This window comes from Taurulus bubalis (assembly GCF_910589615.1).
Source record: "Taurulus bubalis genome assembly, chromosome: 1".
NCBI classification, from domain to species: domain Eukaryota; kingdom Metazoa; phylum Chordata; class Actinopteri; order Perciformes; family Cottidae; genus Taurulus; species Taurulus bubalis.
Window position 1 is genome coordinate 42080370 of NC_136589.1, and position 21047 is coordinate 42101416.

General features: G+C 44.0%; 1 protein-coding gene across 1 annotated transcript in view; it reads right to left on the bottom strand.

Moving 5' to 3' along the window:
• Window positions 1-21047, bottom strand: part of slco5a1b (solute carrier organic anion transporter family member 5A1b) — a gene marked incomplete at its 5' end in the record, with an annotated part of 168472 nt that overhangs the window by 33728 nt on the left and 113697 nt on the right. The window contains one exon of the mRNA XM_079238112.1: window positions 5440-5652. Coding sequence (XP_079094238.1) covers window positions 5440-5652 — 213 coding nt within the window. The remainder of the gene's footprint in view (window positions 1-5439; window positions 5653-21047) is intronic.

The following is a 21047-nucleotide window of genomic DNA, read 5'->3' on the forward strand; positions in this document are numbered from 1 at the left end:
ATGAACGAAAAGAAATGTTTTTTGTGTGTTTTTTTGCCAACAACTCTATTAATTTTGACAATAAAAGCGGATAAATGTTCAACATGATGGATTAACAATCTCTAGAAATTCAAGTCTTTTTTTTTTAAACAATAGAAATTGATGAAAACAAATGTCTGTCTGGAAGGTAGAAAAATCAATCTGACAACGTGCAGCATTCGAAAAACACTTGACATAAATTATGGGATATTTTATTAGTTTTTTGTACCCATACGGTCATAACTGAAATGTGGAACTATGATTAAGCTCTGGCTTGAGGCCTCAACACTAATGATGCAAAGAAAGTCAAAAATGATATTTACAGCAACAATAAATCCCCATTTCTCTTCTTTCTGGACGACCGACCAACACGAGGGCTTTTTTTGTATCCTGAAGATGTTGTGTTTTATCAAAATAAAAGCTTAAACACAAAGACAGGGTTCATACACATCTTGACCAGTGGATTTCTATGACTTTTCCATGACTTTAAACCAAATTTCCATGACCAAACATTTAGTGAAATCTGGGTGTAAACATGAAAAAGTGAGTAAATGTAGTATTTAAACTAACAATGAGAATACAAAGCATACAGTAAACCTTAAATGACACAAATGAATGAGACAATAGTTTGATTAAAAGAATAAACATTCATATAGATGCCTGTATGTATGCCTGCTTATATTTTGAGCGTCTTTCTTTTAAAAGCATACTAATTATTTCAAACTCAGCGTAAATGAACGACATGAACACATGAATATAACACATTTACATGACTTTTACAAAACCTTTGGGAATTTATTTTTTCCCAAGGACTTTTCCAGGCCTGGAAATAACCATTTAAAATTCCATGACTTTTCCAGCTTTTCCATGACCGTAAGAACCCTGAAATACTTGTCTTCTCTCGGGGCCTCAGCCAACGAACACCAGGAAGGTGAAACAGCAACGCGTGTGAATGAGTGAACTTTAACCGCACGTGTGCCTTGTCAACGCCCCCTGTACGAATAAAGGTTAAAACAACCCAAACAGCCCCTCCCTCATGGGCGTCACGCCAGGGAATCCTCTTGGCACCGCACGACCGTCTGGAATCATGCATCACCCTCGGGGGCGGCGGCTTGGCATGTGCCACCGAGCACCCTCCTTTATGAAAGCCCGCTAATTGGGAAGCAGACCAAAACAAGCGTAGGGGCCTTCATCCGAGCCGCTCTGTGCTCGATCAAACAAACTACACAAGAAATGGGGGACGCGATCCAATCCTCCATGTTGGAGCGAATGCTCTGAAGAAATACTGGATCCCTAACCCTATTTATTGTTTGAGTTGTGTTTAGAGGAGGTTTTTTTCTTGATTTATACCATGTTTTTTTCTTGATTTGTACCTTGTGACCTGATATGAAAGGGTCCCCTACAGTTAAATGCTAAATAACACTAGACGTATCAGGATATAAAGCTCACATAAAGGATACAAGTGGACATAGATCAAGTATTTGCACTCGATTTAGTTTTAATTTCCAAATGTGTCGTCACAGTGTTTTCCTTCGTCCCCGAGTTCAAATAAAAGCAACTGCTGCATGAATCCATGTCAAAGCTTTGCTAGTAGATTTGAAAACTCCTTAAAAATCCTCTCAGATATATGGAAGCTGAGCCGGATGCAGCCGGTTTATCCTCACGTCCACCAACACGTGGCAGCGCTCACGTTGCCTCGAATTGACTGTTTGCGTTGTGCTAATGCAGGAGAAAGGTCATGCAGAAACCTATGATGTCATAGTAATGTCATCAACCAATCAGAATCATGTCTGACGGATCAGGACTGAGCCTTAAAACGGGTTGAATGTGACTCAGTTAAATGTTTGAGATTATCTTCAGCGACAATGTTCAATGCCGAAGCTAAAGGGCTGAAGTTATGGCTGCGGTCTAAAACATTGATTATTGGTCCAAGGTGGGACAGAAAACCTAAATCTCAGTTGCACCCTTTAAATCCCCTTTACCTGTACAAGTAAACATGAACCCACTTCCTCAGACCGGTATGTGAAGGCATTGACCGGCCTTAAGTAGCTTTATAGAGTCCAAAATAGTTCCTTCAATCCAGACAAGGACTTTGAAGACGTGAAGCTTCTTGCAAAAAAAAGTGTATTTAAGATAAATCATTGTTGATGAGTTGAACACATTTAAATTTGGCTCTAATTTCTTGTGACATGGAAGCCTCTCGGATGAACCTGTGGCTGCACAGGACGCCTTCACCTCTCACAAATATTATCATTACTGCCAATTAACCGCAAAGAAAAAAAGAGTATGAGTCAGAAAAAGAACATCCAAAAGACACGCTATGTGTTTGTGTGTGAGAGAGAGAAAGAGAGAGAGAAAGAGAGAGAGAGAGAAAGAGAGAGAGAAAGAGAGAGAGAGAAAGAGAGAGAGTTTTATTGGAAATGTGTTGTTCTGCAGCTTCTTTGGCCGAATGAAAGATATCTGAATGTGTCTTAACAATTTTGAGATAATATGGCAAAAATAATAATTGAGATATCTCAACTAGTTGCCAAAACATTCTTTCCCCATGTTAAAAAAAATGTCACGGTGCAAAAAAAAAGTTCTACTGTGAATCGAGTGAGAAGAATGGAGAAAAAAGAAAAGAAAGACTTCGCTGGGAAAAAATGAAAGTTTGGACGTCGTAGACTCCCCGTGTCGGCTCACTCCAGGGATCGGCTGAGTGACGGACAGGTGGATGCCCCACCCCCCTCCCACCCCCGATCCTCCGTCGACGCCCGTCAATCAACGTCTCCTTTGTCAGTGTCGGCCAATCCCACGCCGCGGTTTCACCGGGACCGCTTTGATTGACGGGAACCGAAGGGGGGAGGGGTGTAAGTGTGTGTGTGTGTGTGTGTGTGTGTGTGTGTGTGTGTGTGAAGTGAGGCCGCCAAACAAACGCGCCAATGGGCGAGAATCATTAACATGCACTAGTAGGAGGGCGAGGGTGTGCATGTGTGTGTGTGTGTGTGTGTGTGTGTGTGTGTGTGTGCGCGTGTGTGTGTGTGTGTGTTTGACAGCCAGTATGAAGGAGGACGCAGTGGAAAGGCAGTCAGGCAGCCTGACGCTTCCTCTCTGCTTTAATTGCATATAGCCAGAGGGACTTTACACACACACACACACACACACACACACACACACACACACACACACACACACACACACACAGCCCAGGGATCCCCCCTCAGCAGCGCTGACAAAGAGGCTTACACGGCTAAGATGGGCGCTGAACACTGAGGCCTTTCAGCAGGACGGCGGCGGCTCGCTGTCGAGAGTCGATGAAGACGACGAGCGAGGAAGAGGATCCACCGGGGGAAAAAGCCGGGGCGGAGCAAAAAACCTTCCCGAAGAACGAGCGACACAAACATTTTTTTGTTCGCTATTAACCGTGTGAATATTGCATAAACACAAGACGTGTGAAATGTAATTAACGTTTTCCAATTAGAGGCTTAAAGCAAATCTCGGAGGCGAGGAAGCGTGAAGATAAGTCGCTCGTGCTGAGGGGAAAAAAGCAAAATATTTTAAGTAGAGCGAGGAGGCTGGAGAGGTGACATGTCCGCCTGTCAGTGACACGTCAAGAACAGTTCAGGAACACTTCTTCTTTTACTTAAAGTTAACACCCTAAAAACAGAACTATATTTTAGGCCTGCGATCAAAAAGTGCATATCCAAACTAAAAAGAGTTTATCTCTGCTACCAAGTGGGCTATTTAAATATTGTTGTGTTATTATAAAGGAAACACTTGTGAGAGTGTTATATATGTCAGTATATCAGTATATATGTTACTGTTTAAGAGTCAATGAAGATGGCACACAGCAACAATGATAATTTTTTAGGTTCTTTTAGGTAATTTTTTTAATGTACGAGACTATATATCACTAATGGTGTTCAATACATCTAAATACAGCAGAAACATACACTAAATAAGCCAAATAATGCTCTGTACCATTCATTTTTTTTACGTTTACATCTTCTTCCTCACTGGTAATCAATAGTTGTTGCGAACAATGAACCATATGAATGTCTATACGTCCAGCGGTGTCAAGGTAAACCTCTGACGCAGCAGCAGCATTAGCATTAGCAGCATTAGCATTAGCAGCATCACAGTCTATTTGAGGAGTTAAAAATCCCCGGAGGAGAGCATAAAATGTAAGCACTTAGGGGATGGGCCGCGCTCATTAAATAAGATCAATGCTCACAGGACCACTCTCATTTAAAAACATGGCGTGGAAAAAAGGTCAGGGACAGAGAGAGAGAGAGAGAGAGAGAGAGAGAGAGAGAGAGAGAGACAAAAAAATCTCCAATCCAATTCTTTGCTTTGCTCCAAAAAGCCACTTAATATTGGATTCTGCAAATTAAATTTCACACCCGGCTATTTGGGCCAAAGAATAATTACAGCGAGCCGAAGAAACCCTGTTGAATTGGAGACGTCGCTTCATGTGTCAAACAACAAGTTGCCAGCAGGGGAGGATGAAATAAAAGAAGAAATAAAAGTTGTTGATTGGGTAACGACACGGACGCTCGCACGGCCCCAAAGTAAAAGCTTTCAGCCTCCAACTAGAAACGCTGTACTTGAGGTATAGTGTGGCACTTTATCGAGAAACATTATCCAAAAAAGGACTCAGCGGAGAAAAATGGAAATCCTGAGAAAAATTACACGTTTTGTCGAACTAGATTGGTATGAAACAAACCAGCAAAATATGAGGAGATGACTAGAATAGAGGAGCAGAAAAAACATATTTCTGATGACGACGTGTTGCTAAACATACACGACTCCATTTTGTATATTACGCGGTATTATAACAAGTAAGAATGTTTTTTTGGGCCAGAAGAGGGCGGAGCTAAATGCAATCGAACACCAAGAAGGATTCGATTAACTTTCATGAACTGACGCCCTATGAAAGGGTTCTCTGATAGAGGGCTGTCAATCACCTTGTAGCCCCGCCCCCTAAAGCATCCCCTGCTTTATGGTCTGTTTGACTCTAAATTACCATAATTTACTAAATGAACATCATGCTGTATTGAACAAGACTTGAAACTAGAGATTGAGACATAAACTCATATTTACAATGTTTACTGAGGGAATAAATCAAGAGAAGTAGACTCATTTATATAGACTTCTATACAACCAGAGGAGTCGCCTCCTGCTGGTCAGGAGAGAGAATGCCAGTAAAGGACACTACTTTTCAGAACCGGAGGTTGCCGCCTGCCTAAAACTAACCAATTGCTTCACAACTTTAAACCATGTGCCATTGTGAGTTTCTGATATGAAACTTGTTCATCCCCAAAGAAATGTTGGGTTCAGAAACGTATCTCATGGTTTGCAGAAACATAACAATTCCAACATTTGTTTCTGGCGACTGGCTTGGTCCCCACACCCTTATAAAAAAACACATAATGGTCCTACCTGATAGGTGGCGGTGGCATCGCCGCCAGCATCCGTCCCCAGGTTGGTGAGCTTCTGTTTGAGCTTGTGGTGGGAGCGGTGGCGGAGGCAGTAGACCACGGTGGAGGCCAGCAGCACGGCCACGATGCACAGGATGGACACCACGGTGAGGACCAGGAACTTGGTCGACTCCGCCTGGCTGTACTTGGTGGGGATCTGGTTGATCTGGCTTCCCTGCGGGGGCCACAAACAAAAAGGCGGTTAATAATAAGTTTCTATTGTTGCTCTCATTGGAGGGAAGCGACCCTTTAAACGTAATTGTTTTCGCATCCAAACCCCAAAAGAAAAAAGAAAGAAAAAAACGTTTGATTCTACAGCAGAAGATAAATGTGTAAATCACGAGATCTATTATTTCCTTATTTGGAAGACGACATAAATATGCATAACACTAATATGCATAACTCAATGAAAACTTTAATCAGGAGCGTTACTTCCGCCATCTGCGCTCAGGCGAGCGTAGAACACACAACCTGCTGCCCTCAACACACCGTTTGCTGTATTTTGACGGAAATTATTTTTTTTTTTTTCCTTCTACCATTGTGAGTTCGGCGGTCTTGAAATGTCCAAACCTCGCCAGCACTTTTAAAAAAAACGCGAGAACCGAAATCCTTTCGGCAAACAAACTTGGAGATGACAGGCTCCATCACCGTTATTACACACTACACACTGCGTAAGGATCTCGACAACAAAGAGAAGAGCTACAAATTGCACCTCCGATGCTAAAGGCCTCACAACTCCTCCCGACCAGAGTTATCAAAGGAAGTCAATAGCAGAGGAAAACAAAGAAGCTTTTTCATGACTTCATCTGCAGCACAGTGAAAGAGACCTCACCCTCTGTTCTCCTTTTTGTCATTAGCTCGCCCTGATTGTAATTTTTACGCTGCACATTAAGATATGTTGTGCCATAGAAAGGTGCCCAGAGAGAGACTGGTCTCCTTGTCCCTCAGCGGTGGAGGACACAGAGATTAGGGGCCGACATTTCTACACATTTCTACTCAAAAAACGATAATAAAATTTGGTTTTAGACATTTATTTACATGTATCTAACATTGTATTCATATATTCCACTGCTTTTGTGAACCTAAGACCTTTGGTAAACCAATTTCCATCACCAAAACAGTGCGTCCACATGAGTAAAGTCATGTTTTCACAAGAGATATGAAGAATTTCAAAAATCGAGATTACATTTTTCAGCTTTAGGGCCATATTATCTCTTTACACTTTTCCCTTGTGACAAGTGTGCCTCATTATATAGAGAGCTGAGATTGTTCTGCAATTTCCGATGTAACATACATATCATATGCAAGTGCCTTTAAAAGGTGAATTTAAGAAATTACGTAAAATCCAGAAAATGACCTCAGGCCCCAGAGGGTTAAGACGTGTTGTGCCAGAAAAAGGTGCTCAGAGAGAGGCTCGTCTCCTTGTCCCTCGGCACAGGACACAGAGATTAGGAGGCGAGGGGAGTTAATGGAGAGGAGGCTTTAAAAGCGGTCAAATCCCTCCTGCCTTGCACTGTCAGCAAAGAGAAACCCAGAAACCCCGGGAGGGTGGGGCGGTCCACCCTGCACACGGATTGTCCTGGAAGTCTTGTGAGGTTTCATTCATTGCTGCCTCCGCATTCAGCACCTGATAAAGAGTGCCCGCAGAAAGACCCCGCAGTGGGGGACGGCAGTTGTCCAACGCTTTGTGGGGCGTCCAATTTGCTCTGAGCCGTACTGTAAAAGCTGGTCGCATAGTAATGAGACGCCCTGAAAGGGAAACAGTGGGCGTCGCCCAACCGTGGACTGCCTCACTGATGTGGAGAACAAATGTGGGAAAAAAAGAATGAGAAATCCAGCAGAGTACAGCGCATACATAAAACAGGGTTCATACACATGTTGACCAATGGATTTCCATGACTTTAAACCAAATTTCCATGACTTTTTACAAATTTTCCATGACTTTTTCCCAATTTTCCATGACTTTTCCATGACTTTAAACCAAATTTCCGTGACCAAACATTTAGTGAAATCTGGGTGTAAACATGAAAAAGTGAGTAAATGTAGTATTTAAACTAACAATGAGAATACAAAGCATACAGTAAACCTTAAATGACACAAATGAATGAGACAATAGTTTGATTAAAAGAATAAACATGTATATAGATGCCTGTATGCCTGCTTATATTTTGAGCGTCTTTCCTTTAAAAGCATATTAATTATTTTAAACTCAGCGTGAATGAACGACATGAACACATGAATATAACACATTTTCATGACTTTTACAAAAACCTTTGGGATTTTTTTTCAAAGACTTTTCCAGGCCTGGAAATAACCATTTTAAAATTCCATGACTTTCCTGTTTTTTTTAAGAACCCTGTAAAAGATTCATCTACTGGTAACCGCACGTTCCTGCTGAATAAATCAGTCGTAAACATAATGCAAAGGGGGTGTTGTTTATGTGGCATTTGCACGGCTGCGGATATTAATATTGCATTTGTTTTTGCGGCTCGTGTTTGTGTTTAATGTGTCGTTTTATTAATGCGGTCTTAATGCAAAAGATCGTCCCGTTGAAGAAGCATCATGAACACAAAGTATCTGAGAGGGCGGGGAGGAGCCTGAACGCATCGCGGGCTCGACAGGGCCGTTAATAATGCATTACTGCTGATTCCACACGCTTCCACTGCAATCATCTTTTGCAAAATGTATTTTTCTTCTTCTTCTTCTTCTTCTTCTTCTTCTTCTTCTTCTTCTTCTTCTTCTTTTCATACGCCACGTATCAAATAACTTCATTTGTCATTTTCGCTCCCCGAGTCGTCTCGTTGTTTTTTTTCAAATCAAGCGTCTTGCTCGGCTAGTAATGGCCCATAATTCAGGGCTCCAACTGTAACAGCTCAGTCATCTTTCACGGGACAAAAGCCTCACAGACACACACACACACACACACACACGCCTGGCCTCTTTATCATGGCTGCCTCGCACGTCTGTCTATTGATTCAAACAAATGTATCCTGACCCCACCTGCTTAATCAAGTTTGGTTGCAGTTGTTAGTAACAGTAGAGGGGGTGGAGCTGTGCGTGTGTGTGTGTGTGTGTGTGTGTGTGTGTGTGAGATTTGTTACATCCTAGCCATGAAAAACGAGGCTGCAGAAACGAATGCAACGATTGAAAAATCAGACGTTCTGGGAGGCGGGACATTCGCACATCGAGCCAATGAGCCACCAGCGATGCTGCGAGGCCTTCCCTGACTCTCTCTCCCTCCTGTGGTTTCAACACTTTCAGAAGATCACACGTTTGAGAGGGCGGCCGAGAGAGAGAGAGAGAGAGAGAGAGAGAGAGAGAGAGAGAAAGACGTTGGTACGTTATGGGTTCACATAGGAACGATCGTTTGGGCTTCAATCATGTGGAATATGTTGCAGAATGTTTTAAAGCTCAAATAACTGAACTTTTCAATCTTAAAGGCAGGTTCACAAAAATGTAAATGTTTCTTAAGTTGACTTTTCTTAGTTTCTTTTAACTTGTTCTGTGTTTTTTAGGTCTCGGCCAGGTCTCCCTCCAAAAAAGAATTTTTTTTTATCTCAATGGGACTCTCCTGGTTGAATAAAGGTTTAAATAAAACAAATGTCTGAGATGTCTTATTATACACATTAATATTATTATTATGTGATGAAAAAACCCCCCGCAGGAAATCCAATTTGTTTCTGGAGGACAATCAGACGTCTGGAGTCTATTTCAGAGAGCGAATGAAGAAAATGAATGGAAGGAAGGAAGCCCCCCCCGGCCCCCCACCTTTCAAGCCTCCTCCTCTATTGTCCCTCTGCCTCACGCACAAGAGATTGTACTTGCAAATTTCCCATTTCACAAGGCAAACGTGATTTGACATACAGTGCAGCGCTGCTCCTGACTGAGAGGAGAGAAAACAGCATTAACATAACACACACACACACACACACACACACACGCTGCTGGGTTCTGCCCTTTTTTTCTGCAAATATCAGACACTCCCCACAGACGAGACAGGCGTCTGTGAACGGGGAGAGAATACAAAAAAAAAAAAAAAAAAAAAAAAGAGAGAGAGGAAATAAATGTCTCGTTACAGAACACGTTTAGCTCCCCTTTGACCGGCAATGTGATGGTGTGTGTGTGTGTGTGTGTGTGTGTGTGTGTGTGTGTAGGTTGTGTTCTAGATCTGTTGTGCATCTTTTGGACAGAAATAACGTGTGCAGTTTTTATTTTATTTTAGTTTTGTGTGTGTGTGTGTGTGAGGAGAGATTTTGGAGATGGAGGGTTTGGTGGTGGAGGGGTTAGGTGTGTGTGTGTGTGTGTGTGTGTGTGTGTGTGGAGGGGGGATTAGGCAGGCTCCCATAGACAAAAGGCAGATGGATTTGCACGGCTCTGGCTTATTCAGAGCGGGTGAAAGAAGGTCAGCGGCAGAGCGGCGGCCGGCTATTGTTTTCCTCACGACGAGCGCCGCAGGAAACAAAGATCTGTCCCTCACCTCCGATTCATCCCGGGGCTTTGGGGGAGAAGAAAAGTTCAGCCGGGGATTTTTAAACAAAACCTTTCAGCAAACAAGCACACGGACACATTAATGCGCGCACACACACACACACACATACACACACACACACACACACACACGCGTAAGTATTTGCATCTGTTTCAACACGCGCGCTTTCCGATATGCAGAATCACAGTTTTGATGAGCAGGTGCACATGAACTCACGCTCATGCTCACGTGCACGCGGCACCCACACGAATACACAAGTCCTCAACAGACGCTTTAAAAAAAAAACACATTATATTAAAAAATATATAAATGACGACATTTTCCTCCCGAAACGGACTGCCATCGACGAATCAGACGGAAGATTTATTTCACTTCCTTTGCTTTTCATTTCCCTCATATCTGGAGTGACTCCATCCCTCAGTGCTGTATCACACCCTGCACACACACACACGCACGCACGCACGCACGCACGCACACACACACAAACACACACACACACCGAGATGGATGCCTCATTTTCTACTGTTTTCTACTGCAAAGCAAGTCTACCTACGGGTACAAATAAAGTAACCAACCAACACACACACACACACACACACACACACACACACACAGACACACACACACACACACACACACACACACACACAGAGACAGACAGACAGACAGACAGCAGCAGTGATTTTAAAGTTCAGAAACCTCGCAGCCGGAAAGGAAAATACAAAACCCCCGTTGGGCCGAGCGTTATCACGGCGCGGGGGTGAGGCACACACACACACACACACACACACACACACACACACACACACACACTACTCTGACGTCTCACCGCACTTGCCTCAGAGACTAATTCTCAAATTTCATCAGAAATGAATTTCAGGGTGCAACAAACTGTAACATGCAATATTTAAAAAGAAAAGAAAAGAAATAAGGGAATATGTGCAGCACCCCTCCCTCCCTCCCTCCCTCCCTCCCTTCATCCCTCCATCCCAGATGGATGAAGAGGAGAGACACAGCAGGAAAAGGCTCGTCGTCGTTGGCATTTGGGTAAAGATTCTCTGGTGAAATGGCAGGATGCACACGGCGTTAATGTTAGCATGCAGAACAACAATTCAATCCTACCAAAGGTCCATGTTGAGGCAACGCAACGGACTCCAGCGTCTATTCCCTCCATCCCGTCCGGCTGCACCGACTCAGAGACGGCAAGAGGAGGAGGAGGAGGAGAGTGAGTGGGAGGGAGAGAAAGTGGGAGAGCGAGAGAGAGGGAGTTTCTTCACCTCCCATCATCCCCTTTCTCTCCTTTGACCAAAAAAAGAGAAGAAAGTTCCCAGCTTCCTCTCCTCCCCCTCCTCCACCGTTTTTTCTTCTTCCCGCCATCCGTTCTGCTCATCCGTTGCAAAAGCAGCCAAAAAGAATTGCAAAAAAAGATTTGCACCAACAGATTTTTCTAGGATCTTTCCCTCCTTCTTTTTTTACGCAACTCGACACACGCTCAGAGAAGAGAGGAGGAAGAGGAGGATGAGGAGGGGAAGAGGAAGAAGAGGATGGGGAGAGGAAGAGGAAAGGAGGAAGAGGAGCAGCAGCCTCCAACGCTTCCACAGAGAGGAATAAGATGCTATTTGTTTTTTTCTGAGGGAGAGAGAGAGAGAGAGAGAGAGAGACTACAAAGTGCGCTGTGGGGCTCCTCCTTATATCCGTCCCTCCCTCCTTCCATCCCTGTCCGTCTACAGCACATGTCACCTCCCCTCGTTGCCACAGCGACAGCTCCACATGTTGCCGACAGGAGGAGGAAGATGAGAGGAAGAGGAGGTGAGGACAAGAGAGAGAGAGTGAGAGAGAGAGAGAGAGAGAGAGAAGGGGTGGGTTGGAGAACAAAATGAGGAGAAAAGAAAGAAGGAGGCGAAAAAGGAGGAGGAGCGGAGAGGGACGAGGCCGTGAGGAGAGAAGTAAAGGAAAGGAAGGAAGGAGGAGAGAAGAGAAACTCGTTCCCGCTCACGCTGAGCCGCAAAACCTCGCTTCCATTCAAACAAATTGAAATAATTCGGGCGTTCCCTCAAATCGAAGCGAGAGAAGCCGGTTGGCCGACGGCGGCGAGAACGTCATGTGACCACAAACAATGTAAATAAAAAGAGTAAACAACGACACAAACAACTCCATCAATGATATTCTATTTTTCTGAATATTCCAGTCTCCATTTTAAACACATTTAAGGGACAAACGTTGGTCAGTTCTTCTTAACCTCAAACTGATGTGTTTATTGGCCGACGACCAAATAATGGGGAATAAAATAAATGTATGTTCATGTTTGCTAAATAAAGTGGAACATGTGTTTTTATCCATCAATAGAAGGCAAAAGGAGCATTTATTTTAAAACAATTACTCTTTTTTTTACACTAAATTAAACAAAAAGTAAACCGAATGTTGCATTGAACTACACAAAAAGGTTTCCTTCAAAGCTTTAAACCTCCTGAAACACGGCCTGTAACCTAAAATAAAAGAAGAAAGAAATCAGTGCACCACTTTTGACCAAAAAAACTCAAATTGTATTCCTCAAGGAAACAAATTAAATCTCTTCAACGCAACAGAAACAAAAAAAACTAAAATGATTTAAATGAAGAAGTTAACAAAACGTCCTGATGGATGTGTTTTATCTTTGCAGCTGTCCACTGAACGTCTTCGCCAAAGAGAGAGTGCAGTTGACAGTTACAGTTTGTGTTGTTATACACACACACACACACACACACACACACACAACATGGCCACCCCCAGGACTAATCAACAAATAGGGCTAATGAGTTATTAGCTGTTGAGAGTGAAGGAGGCGCTGAGACCAACAGAGGACGAACAGCTGCAGCAAACACGGGAGGGTCAGAGCATTAAGACAGAAAGGTGTGTGTGTGTGTGTGTGTGTGTGTGTGTGTGTGTGTGTGTGTGTGTGTGTGTGTGTGTGTGTGTGTGTGTGTGTGTGTGTGTAGTTCGGCTTAGAAAAGAAAGTGAGGGGGCAAGGAGATGCTGCCTGATGTAGATGACAAGGTCTTTCCTGGGGAGTGTGTGTGTGTGTGTGTGTGTGTGTGTGTGTGTGTGTGTGTGTGTGTGTGTGTGTGTGTGTGTGTGTGTGTGTGTGTGTGTGCTGATGGAGGTGGGAGTGAGGGGGGGCTCTTCAGTTTATCTTTCTATTCAACACCTCCCCCCCTCACTCCTTCACAAACACCCCCACACCACACACCACCTTTTGTCCCTTTGGCGACAGCTGGAGGTGGCAGTCAGGGAGGACCCTCTGTGTGTGTGTGTGTGTGTGTGTGTGTGTGTGTTGGGGGGGGCTTGGTGGCTGGTGGACTTTTGGGAGAGGGGGGGGGTAACCAGTGCCTTTCAGTGTGATTCCACCCCCCACCTCCACCTCCCCAGGTCTCAATGGTTTGAGCACAAGCGAACCGAACTGGAGGCGAGAGTTCTGGAGCTTTAGGCGCCAATATTTCATTTCCTTTCTCTTTGAGCAGAACGTTGCTTCCCGCGTGTCTCTGGTATTATTCTCCACACACACACACACACACACACACACAGATTTTGTTCAACATGTTGACGCTTCGTCACGCCGATTATAGAAAATGCTGCTTTTTGATTGGTCTGGGTCTTTATTGGGGGAGTTTTTCCTGATCCGATGTGAGGTCCCGGGACAGGGATGTCATGTGTTGGGCTACATAAAATAAACTGAATTGAATTGAATTTAAAAAAAGACAAATAACCCTGATAGGACATTATAGACATGTTACAGTTCTGCCACATCAACTTCAGTGCAATTTGAAATCTGAAAATGAATGCTACTCTATCTGTGTATATAGAATTATGTCTGATGGAACATTAAAGGCACAATTACCTTATGAAACGAGATATATCAGATGGTTTGAGCTCGTTTCTCTGTCCTCAAATAGGCGATTAACTAATTTATCAGTTCACTATTTGGCAATTGCATCTGAACATTCTTTGTCGCCGCCACAACTTTTATATTCTCATCCAACAGATCCACTGGTCGGGTGTTAGCGATTGCTTATTTGCGGAATATAAACCTCCAACATTCCCACCCGTTTGTCTTATTGCTTTGTTTCCTATTCCTTTATTTCTAAAGGTTGATTATCTTGATGTATTTCCTTCTCAAGGTCGAAGTTTCTGCAATATAAAGAGTCAAACAAATCGCGTGTGCATATATGAAACCTTGATTGTCCTTGATACGAGAGGAGGAGGAGGAGGAGAAGAAGAAAACAATAAATCAGCTTTTTTATAAAAATGCAATGATTAGGGAGATAGGAGTAAATCATTTTCCTGGATCTAGTTTTGTGAACAAGGTCTTTACATGAACACCGAGTCACATACAATACTTTTTGTATTTGTTCAACACCTCCGCACGAGGCAGCTTACGAGGCCACGGCCACACACACACACACACACACACACACACACACACACACACACACACACACACACACACACACACACACACACACAGCGTTATCAATAGCACCAATGAAACGTACTGTACCTCGTTCTGTGAAGAGGTCAGCGGAGGAGCAGATGTGCCAAGAGAGATTCGTAGCGGCGGACTCGTCTAAAAATGGAGCATTGTGCTGACGGTGAATGGTCTGCCTCCATGTTGGTTTATACTGGGAGCTGCTGGTTTGTACTGGTCCTGTTTCTTACTCCGTCCCTGCAGATGTAGCTTATTAAAAATTGCAGGTAAGATGAGCCTTAAAACGCCCGTCCATTGCGTCCATTGGCGAGGTGCCAAATGAAAGCTGCTCTCCAACCATTTGGAGGACACGTGTGGTTTTGGTCTCTTTTGAAAAGGGTGAACACTCTGAAGGTTTACTTTAACCTTCTCAATAGTCAGAATCACTGTCGGTGGTGGAGGTGTGCGTATGCTGAAGTAGCGAGTTTTTATGACTATTTTCTTGGAAACAAAAGCATGAATACAGCTGGACCAATGTACAATTTTAAAAAGCTATACTGCAGACAATTCATATTCACACAGTTTTCTAAGGGAACGGGCACGTTGGCCACCAGGGTCACTTTGGTGCCGGGGTTCTAGCTTTAGCTAGTGTATACTTTTTTCTTCTTCCAGTGTCATCGCCTTTAAAAAGCATCATCTGCTGTATTTAAACACTTCCTTTAAACCCTGGAACCAATTTTTGCTCTAGACTTTTTTTTCTTTTTCCCTGTGTTTGAGTTGTCATAGGAACCCCAAATGAATTCCAATACTTGTGTTTATTGTATGTATTTGTTCAGTAAAGTCTTGGGAAAAAAATGTATATCTGCAAAAAAAAAACACTTTTCAAAGATATTTTGATCAAAACTATGAACATCCAGCACGATATGAGCAAGATTTCCCAAAAATGCCTCCTTGAGCGGTCACCGAGTTTTCCAAACTGTATTATGGTGCCCTAACAACAGCCCACAGACTAATAAGACACCTTTTTGGAAAGAGGAGGACCTAAAGAATCTGCAACAACAATCACAATAGAACACAGCATTTTGGTGTTCAAAGGAGTTTCAGTCAAAAAACTGTGTCGTTCGGTTAAAAAATGGAGTTTACGTAAGTACTTAAATTTAACGGTTACTTTAATTATGTTTTACACCAGATGTATCTTCTCACAAGGGTTGCGGTATTGTAGCAATTTAAATGATGTTAAACAACGATGTGGTTCCGGAGATAATATGTTGTTGTTTTTTGTCCGATAATAGGCGCAGGGGGATCTTCGCACCCTGTTTTTAAAGGGTTAACACCTTTCAGGTGGTTATAAGTAACAGAGAAATACTGTATTTTGGGATGTTGATGTTTCAGTCATTTCTTCTTTTCCAACACCAGTCTCCTGTTATCTACTGCGATCTGTTCGTCGGTGTAATATATTGAGATTGATAATGACCATAAAGTTGTCTCCTCTCGACGCCTTAAGGAGAACCCCCGCGGTGACGAGGTCTCCACCGTCATTAGCCACGGACGACCAGAGGGGTTCGAGACCAACGGCCTCTTCTCCGCGAGCTCGTAAAAACGTCACTCATCTCGCAAACCGTAATAAAAAAACAAACAAGAACGCGTCTGCCTCTTTGTCCTGATGGCTTCGGGGCGACGCGGACGTGTCAAGCTCCGTCGGGATGGAGGCGACGTCGGAGGCCGCCTGTCGGCCATCGCCTGGATACCCGCGAGAGCAGCTTGTGCGATATTCTAACGGTCACCGGTGGATACGAAAGTGAAAAGGCTCTTCTCCCCTCTTGTCTTTCAGCCCGGGACCACCAAACTGATGTCCTTTGTGTGCGGTGCAGCATATTTTGGATTCCTAACCCCCCCTCCTTGTCTTCTAAGATGGCACCACAAGACAAAAGAGCCATCATCCGCATGATATGGTCGCCCCTCGGACCCCGGACGCCTCCTGGGACATAAATCTCCAAACATACAGTAAGCAAGCGTAACATCTGGGGCTGACTGATGGGGTATTTTCATACGGTTACATATCGTCACCTTCCTAAAATAATGGCCTAAGTCATTTTTTATTTTGCCTAAGTCAAAAGACAATGAGACTTAGGCAATTTTACAAGCTTTTCAAGATGGCATTTTTAAGCTAGCATTTAAGCTAGCAATTTAGTTAGCATTTTTGCGAGCATAATATTAGTAATCATAACATAATTTGACCGGTACTACAGTATGCCTGTTGTGCAGTAGTAGTATGCCCATTTTTTTGTGTTTTCTGAAAAAACTGAAAAAATTACTTGGGCCATTATTTTAGGACAGTGACGAATATTATAGCGGACAGACTGCAACGGAAAGTCTGCAGAGATGATTGGATTGTCAGAAAAATTAGTCTAATTTGAGTCAAAAACGAGACTCAAATGATCGAGTAATGAACTATTTAGTACAGGTGCTTTAGTGTCTGCTTTTACGGTTTATATACGCATTACGTGCACACGCAACTGAATAGCGCTTGAACGCATCGTGACGTAATTCGATGCAACCTCCATTAGCGTTAGCTCCTCAGGACTGTGCCTCCACCTTAGCTGCTAAAGGCTAACGTTAGCTACGTTAGTTAGCTCTCCTGCTGATATTAACCCGTTCACAACGTGGCTTAGGGATACAGATAGTGACTTTACTGCTTCTTTTCAGATTTTAGATCCTGCCCCCCTTACCCATGGTACCTAAGTACTATGGAAAAAACAAGTTCTGACCAGACTTCCACTTGGTCTCTCAATAGATCCCGACTCTGATAAATCAGAGACTCAAACTACAAGCTATCTTTTCTTCACTATAGGTATTTTATTTTTGAAAATCCATGACAATTTACAGGCCATGTAGTGTTTTCACTGCCATGGTATTGCCGCTAAATTACAGAAAGGTGTTCCTCCACATGATCTGGGAACCTCAAATGATCTCACCTTCACATGAGCGGTCATCAAATACACATGTCTGCACACGCACAACGTACACCAACACTGCAGATTTCCTCCGTTTCAATCCTCCGCAACACGAATATTCTTCAGCTACGCCAGTGCAAAGAAACACACTTTTTTCTTCATGTTCTATTTTTTCTTTTGCACAGGCTCAGTTTTACACACACACACACACACACACACACACACACACACACACACACACACACACACACCTACAGCTAAGCTCACTTCACAAGCTGGGAGGCCGATGTAACTGCCGTCGGTCTGCAGCGAGCGAGACGAGCATGAAACAATCCTCCTGACAGCCTCGACTGAAGCCGTGTCACCGCCAGCTGGTCTCCGTCTACGAGTTCCACGTCACCTCTGAGGCAAACAAGTGTTTTTTTATCGTTGGCCAACATTAAGCTCGACAAGTGACCTCTTGCAACCACAGCGACAGCAGGAGAGGAATCGTCCCTGAACGATATCACATAGGATTTATTTTTTTGTCCATATGTACGTCGAGCAGACTAAACCGCCGCAGTGGAGGACGAGAAGACACAGAGTTGTTCTGAAAGAGGCTGCTGTGATGGATGGTCCTGTTGGCATGGAGACTTGTATGAAGGTCAGTCTTCAGAAGGATGCAACTAGTCTTCAGAAGGATGCAACTCAGTCTCCAAAAGGATGAAACTAGTCTTCACAAAGATGCAACTCAGTCTTAAGAAGGATGCAACTCAGTCTCCAAAAGGATGCAAGTCAGTCTTTAGGTCTTCAGAAGGATGCAACTAGTCTTCAGAAGGATGCAACTAGTCTTCAGTAGGATGCAACTCAGTCTTCAGAAGGATGCAACTCAGTCTTCAGAAGGATGCAACTCAGTCTTCAGAAGGATGCAACTCAGTCTCCAAAAGGATGCAACTCAGTCTTTAGGTCTTCACAAGGATGTAACTAGTCTTCAGAAGGATGCAACTCAGTCTTCAGTAGGATGCAACTCAGCCTTCAGAAGGATGCAACTCAGTCTCCAAAAGGATGCAACTCAGTCTTTAGGTCTTCACAAGGATGCAACTAGTCTTCAGAAGGATGCAACTCAGTCTTCAGTAGGATGCAACTCAGTCTTCAGAAGGATGCAACTCAGTCTTCAGAAGGATGCAACTCAGTCTTTAGGTCTTCACAAGGATGCAACTAGTCTTCAGAAGGATGCAACTCAGTCTTTAGGTCTTCACAAGGATGCAACTCAGTCTTCAGAAGGATGCAACTCAGTCTTCAGTAGGATGCAACTCAGTCTTCAGAAGGATGCAACTAGTCTTCACAAGGATGCAACTAGTCTTCACAAGGATGCAACTAGTCTTCAGAAGGATGCAACCTGCTTTTGTCGGGGAAGCGCTGAGAAACGTTTTCAGTCTCCTTACACATATTTCTTCCCGTAGCGGAGGCAGCTTGCAAAAAAATAAATAGCAAATGGAGGGAGGGAGAGAAGGATGGATGGATCCCCTCAGCCGTCACCTTTATCAGCCGTCTACCCTCCACCGTGAGGAGGAGCCTCGCGGCTCGGCTAAACAAATGGAGGGTTGTTTCCTTATGAGATGCCGGCTGAGGGGAAGCTGATAACAGCGACTTCTTCTCTCGAGTCACTAAAGCGTTTCTACGGCTGCTCGTCGGTCCCGCGGGATTCTTTTCTTTTTCTTTTCTCCCCAAATGACAAATAAATTCTTGCTGTGCCGCACAACACTCACACGGCTGCAGCAACATGGAGGCTCAGGTCAGGCGGCAAGAAGGGCTCCATTAGCCTGATCACAAATCTGACTGCAATGCATTGTGGCTTAACTCTTCTCCTCCTCCTTCTCCTCCTCCTCCTTTTTCTCCAACTTCTCATTCTTCACCTTCTTCTCCTCCTCCCTTCTTCTCTTCTTCTCCTCCTGCTCCTTCTTCTTCTCCTTTTCCTTTCCTCCTCCTTCCCATTCTCCCTCTTCTTCTCCTTCTTTTTCTCCAACATCTCCTTCTTCACCTTCTTCTTCTCCTCCTCCTTGTTCTTCTCCTCCTCTTCCTTCTTCTCCTTTTTCTCCTTCTTCACCTTCTTCTCCTTCTCCTCCTTCTCTTTCTTCTACTCCAACTTCTCCTTGTCCTTCTCCTTTTTTTTCTCCAACTTCTCCTTCTTCTCCTCCTCCCTTCTTCTCCTTCGTCTCCTCCTTCTTCTCTTCTTCTCCTCCTGCTCCTACTTCTCCTTCTCCTTTTTCTTTCCTCCTCCTTCACCTTCTCCTTTTTCTTCTTCTCCTCCTTTTTCTCCAACATCTCCTTCTTCTTCTCTTCCTCCTTCTTGTTCTTCTTCTCCTCTTCCTTCTCCTCCTCCTCCTTGTTCTTCTCCTCCTTCTTCTTCTCCTATTCCTTCTCCTCCTCCTTCTCCTTCTTCTTCTCCTCCTTCTCCTTCTTCTTCTCCTCCTCCGCCTGTCAGTGGCTCCAGCCGTACTCCTCCCTCACGTCTTTGGAGGAGATTACAGATGTTTGTCTTTGAGAGATGGATGTTTTCACAGGTTCCGTCCATCTCAAAGGCTCCTGGGTTTCATTTAACACTTTTTTATTTTGGTATCACGTGGTTGACGCATGAAGGTAAGTGGGGAATTGGAAACTCAGAGGCCGGAGAAAGCAGAAGCAGTTATCAAAGTCATCCTGATGACACGCCGGACGGTTCAGCTCCTCAGTGGCTGAACACTGATGGCAACATACAAATAATACATTTATTACAACGTCTGTGATGAAGGAATAAATAAAATCTGCTTGTGTACGTTGTGTATAGCAACCAGCTCAGGCGGCCAGGAGGGCATTTTATTATGAACATTAGTATGTTAGGAAAAAAAACAAATGTGTCCATAACTTTCATAAAAAACGCCTCTTTGCTGTCACACTGCTGTGAGTGACCCACAACAAGCAAATAAAATAACATGATGACATGGTTCTCTACCCATAATAATACGATCACAGGTGTGTAATTTAACACAAGAGGAGAATCCATTACAGTCTCTCCACCAGGCGACCGTGAGCGGCCGTCCGTCAACTAGCATTCGCGTAAAAAACAGGAATAAATTCCACAGATTTATCCAACACATCCAACGACAAAGCCAGTGTTTCAGTGTGAGCTTCCAACCGGATTACACACACACACTCACATGCACAGAGCCACCAAATACAGCAACACTGTGTGTGTGTGTGTGTGTGTGTGTGTGAGACACCAGATTAGCTTGTTAAAATAGAGCAGCGGCGTTAGCATGCGCCGCTGCTCAAAGCCGAGAAAAGGCTGTTGATCAAGGTGAATGCTACGCTTGTCGTCTCGCCTCTCCCTCACATTCAATCACACACACGTCCGCCTGCTGGCTGCCAGAGCGTGTGTGTGTGTGTGTGGGGGGGGGGGGGGGGGGTTGATGTATGAGGGAGTGTGTTAAACAAGTGCTAGTTTGTGTGTTCATATGCGTGCAAGGGTTAGGAGTTGCTTAGAAAGTGTGTCTTCAGGGTTCATATGGCGGTGTGTGAGTGTGTTTTACGTTTTTGTATAGATATCGTGTGTGTGTGTGTGTGTGTGTGTGTGTGTGTGTGTGTGTGCGCATTATTTTCCTTTTCGACATTCATCTCAGCGGCACTGAAATGTTCTTAAAGCTCGAAAGTTCTTTCAGGGGGCTTTT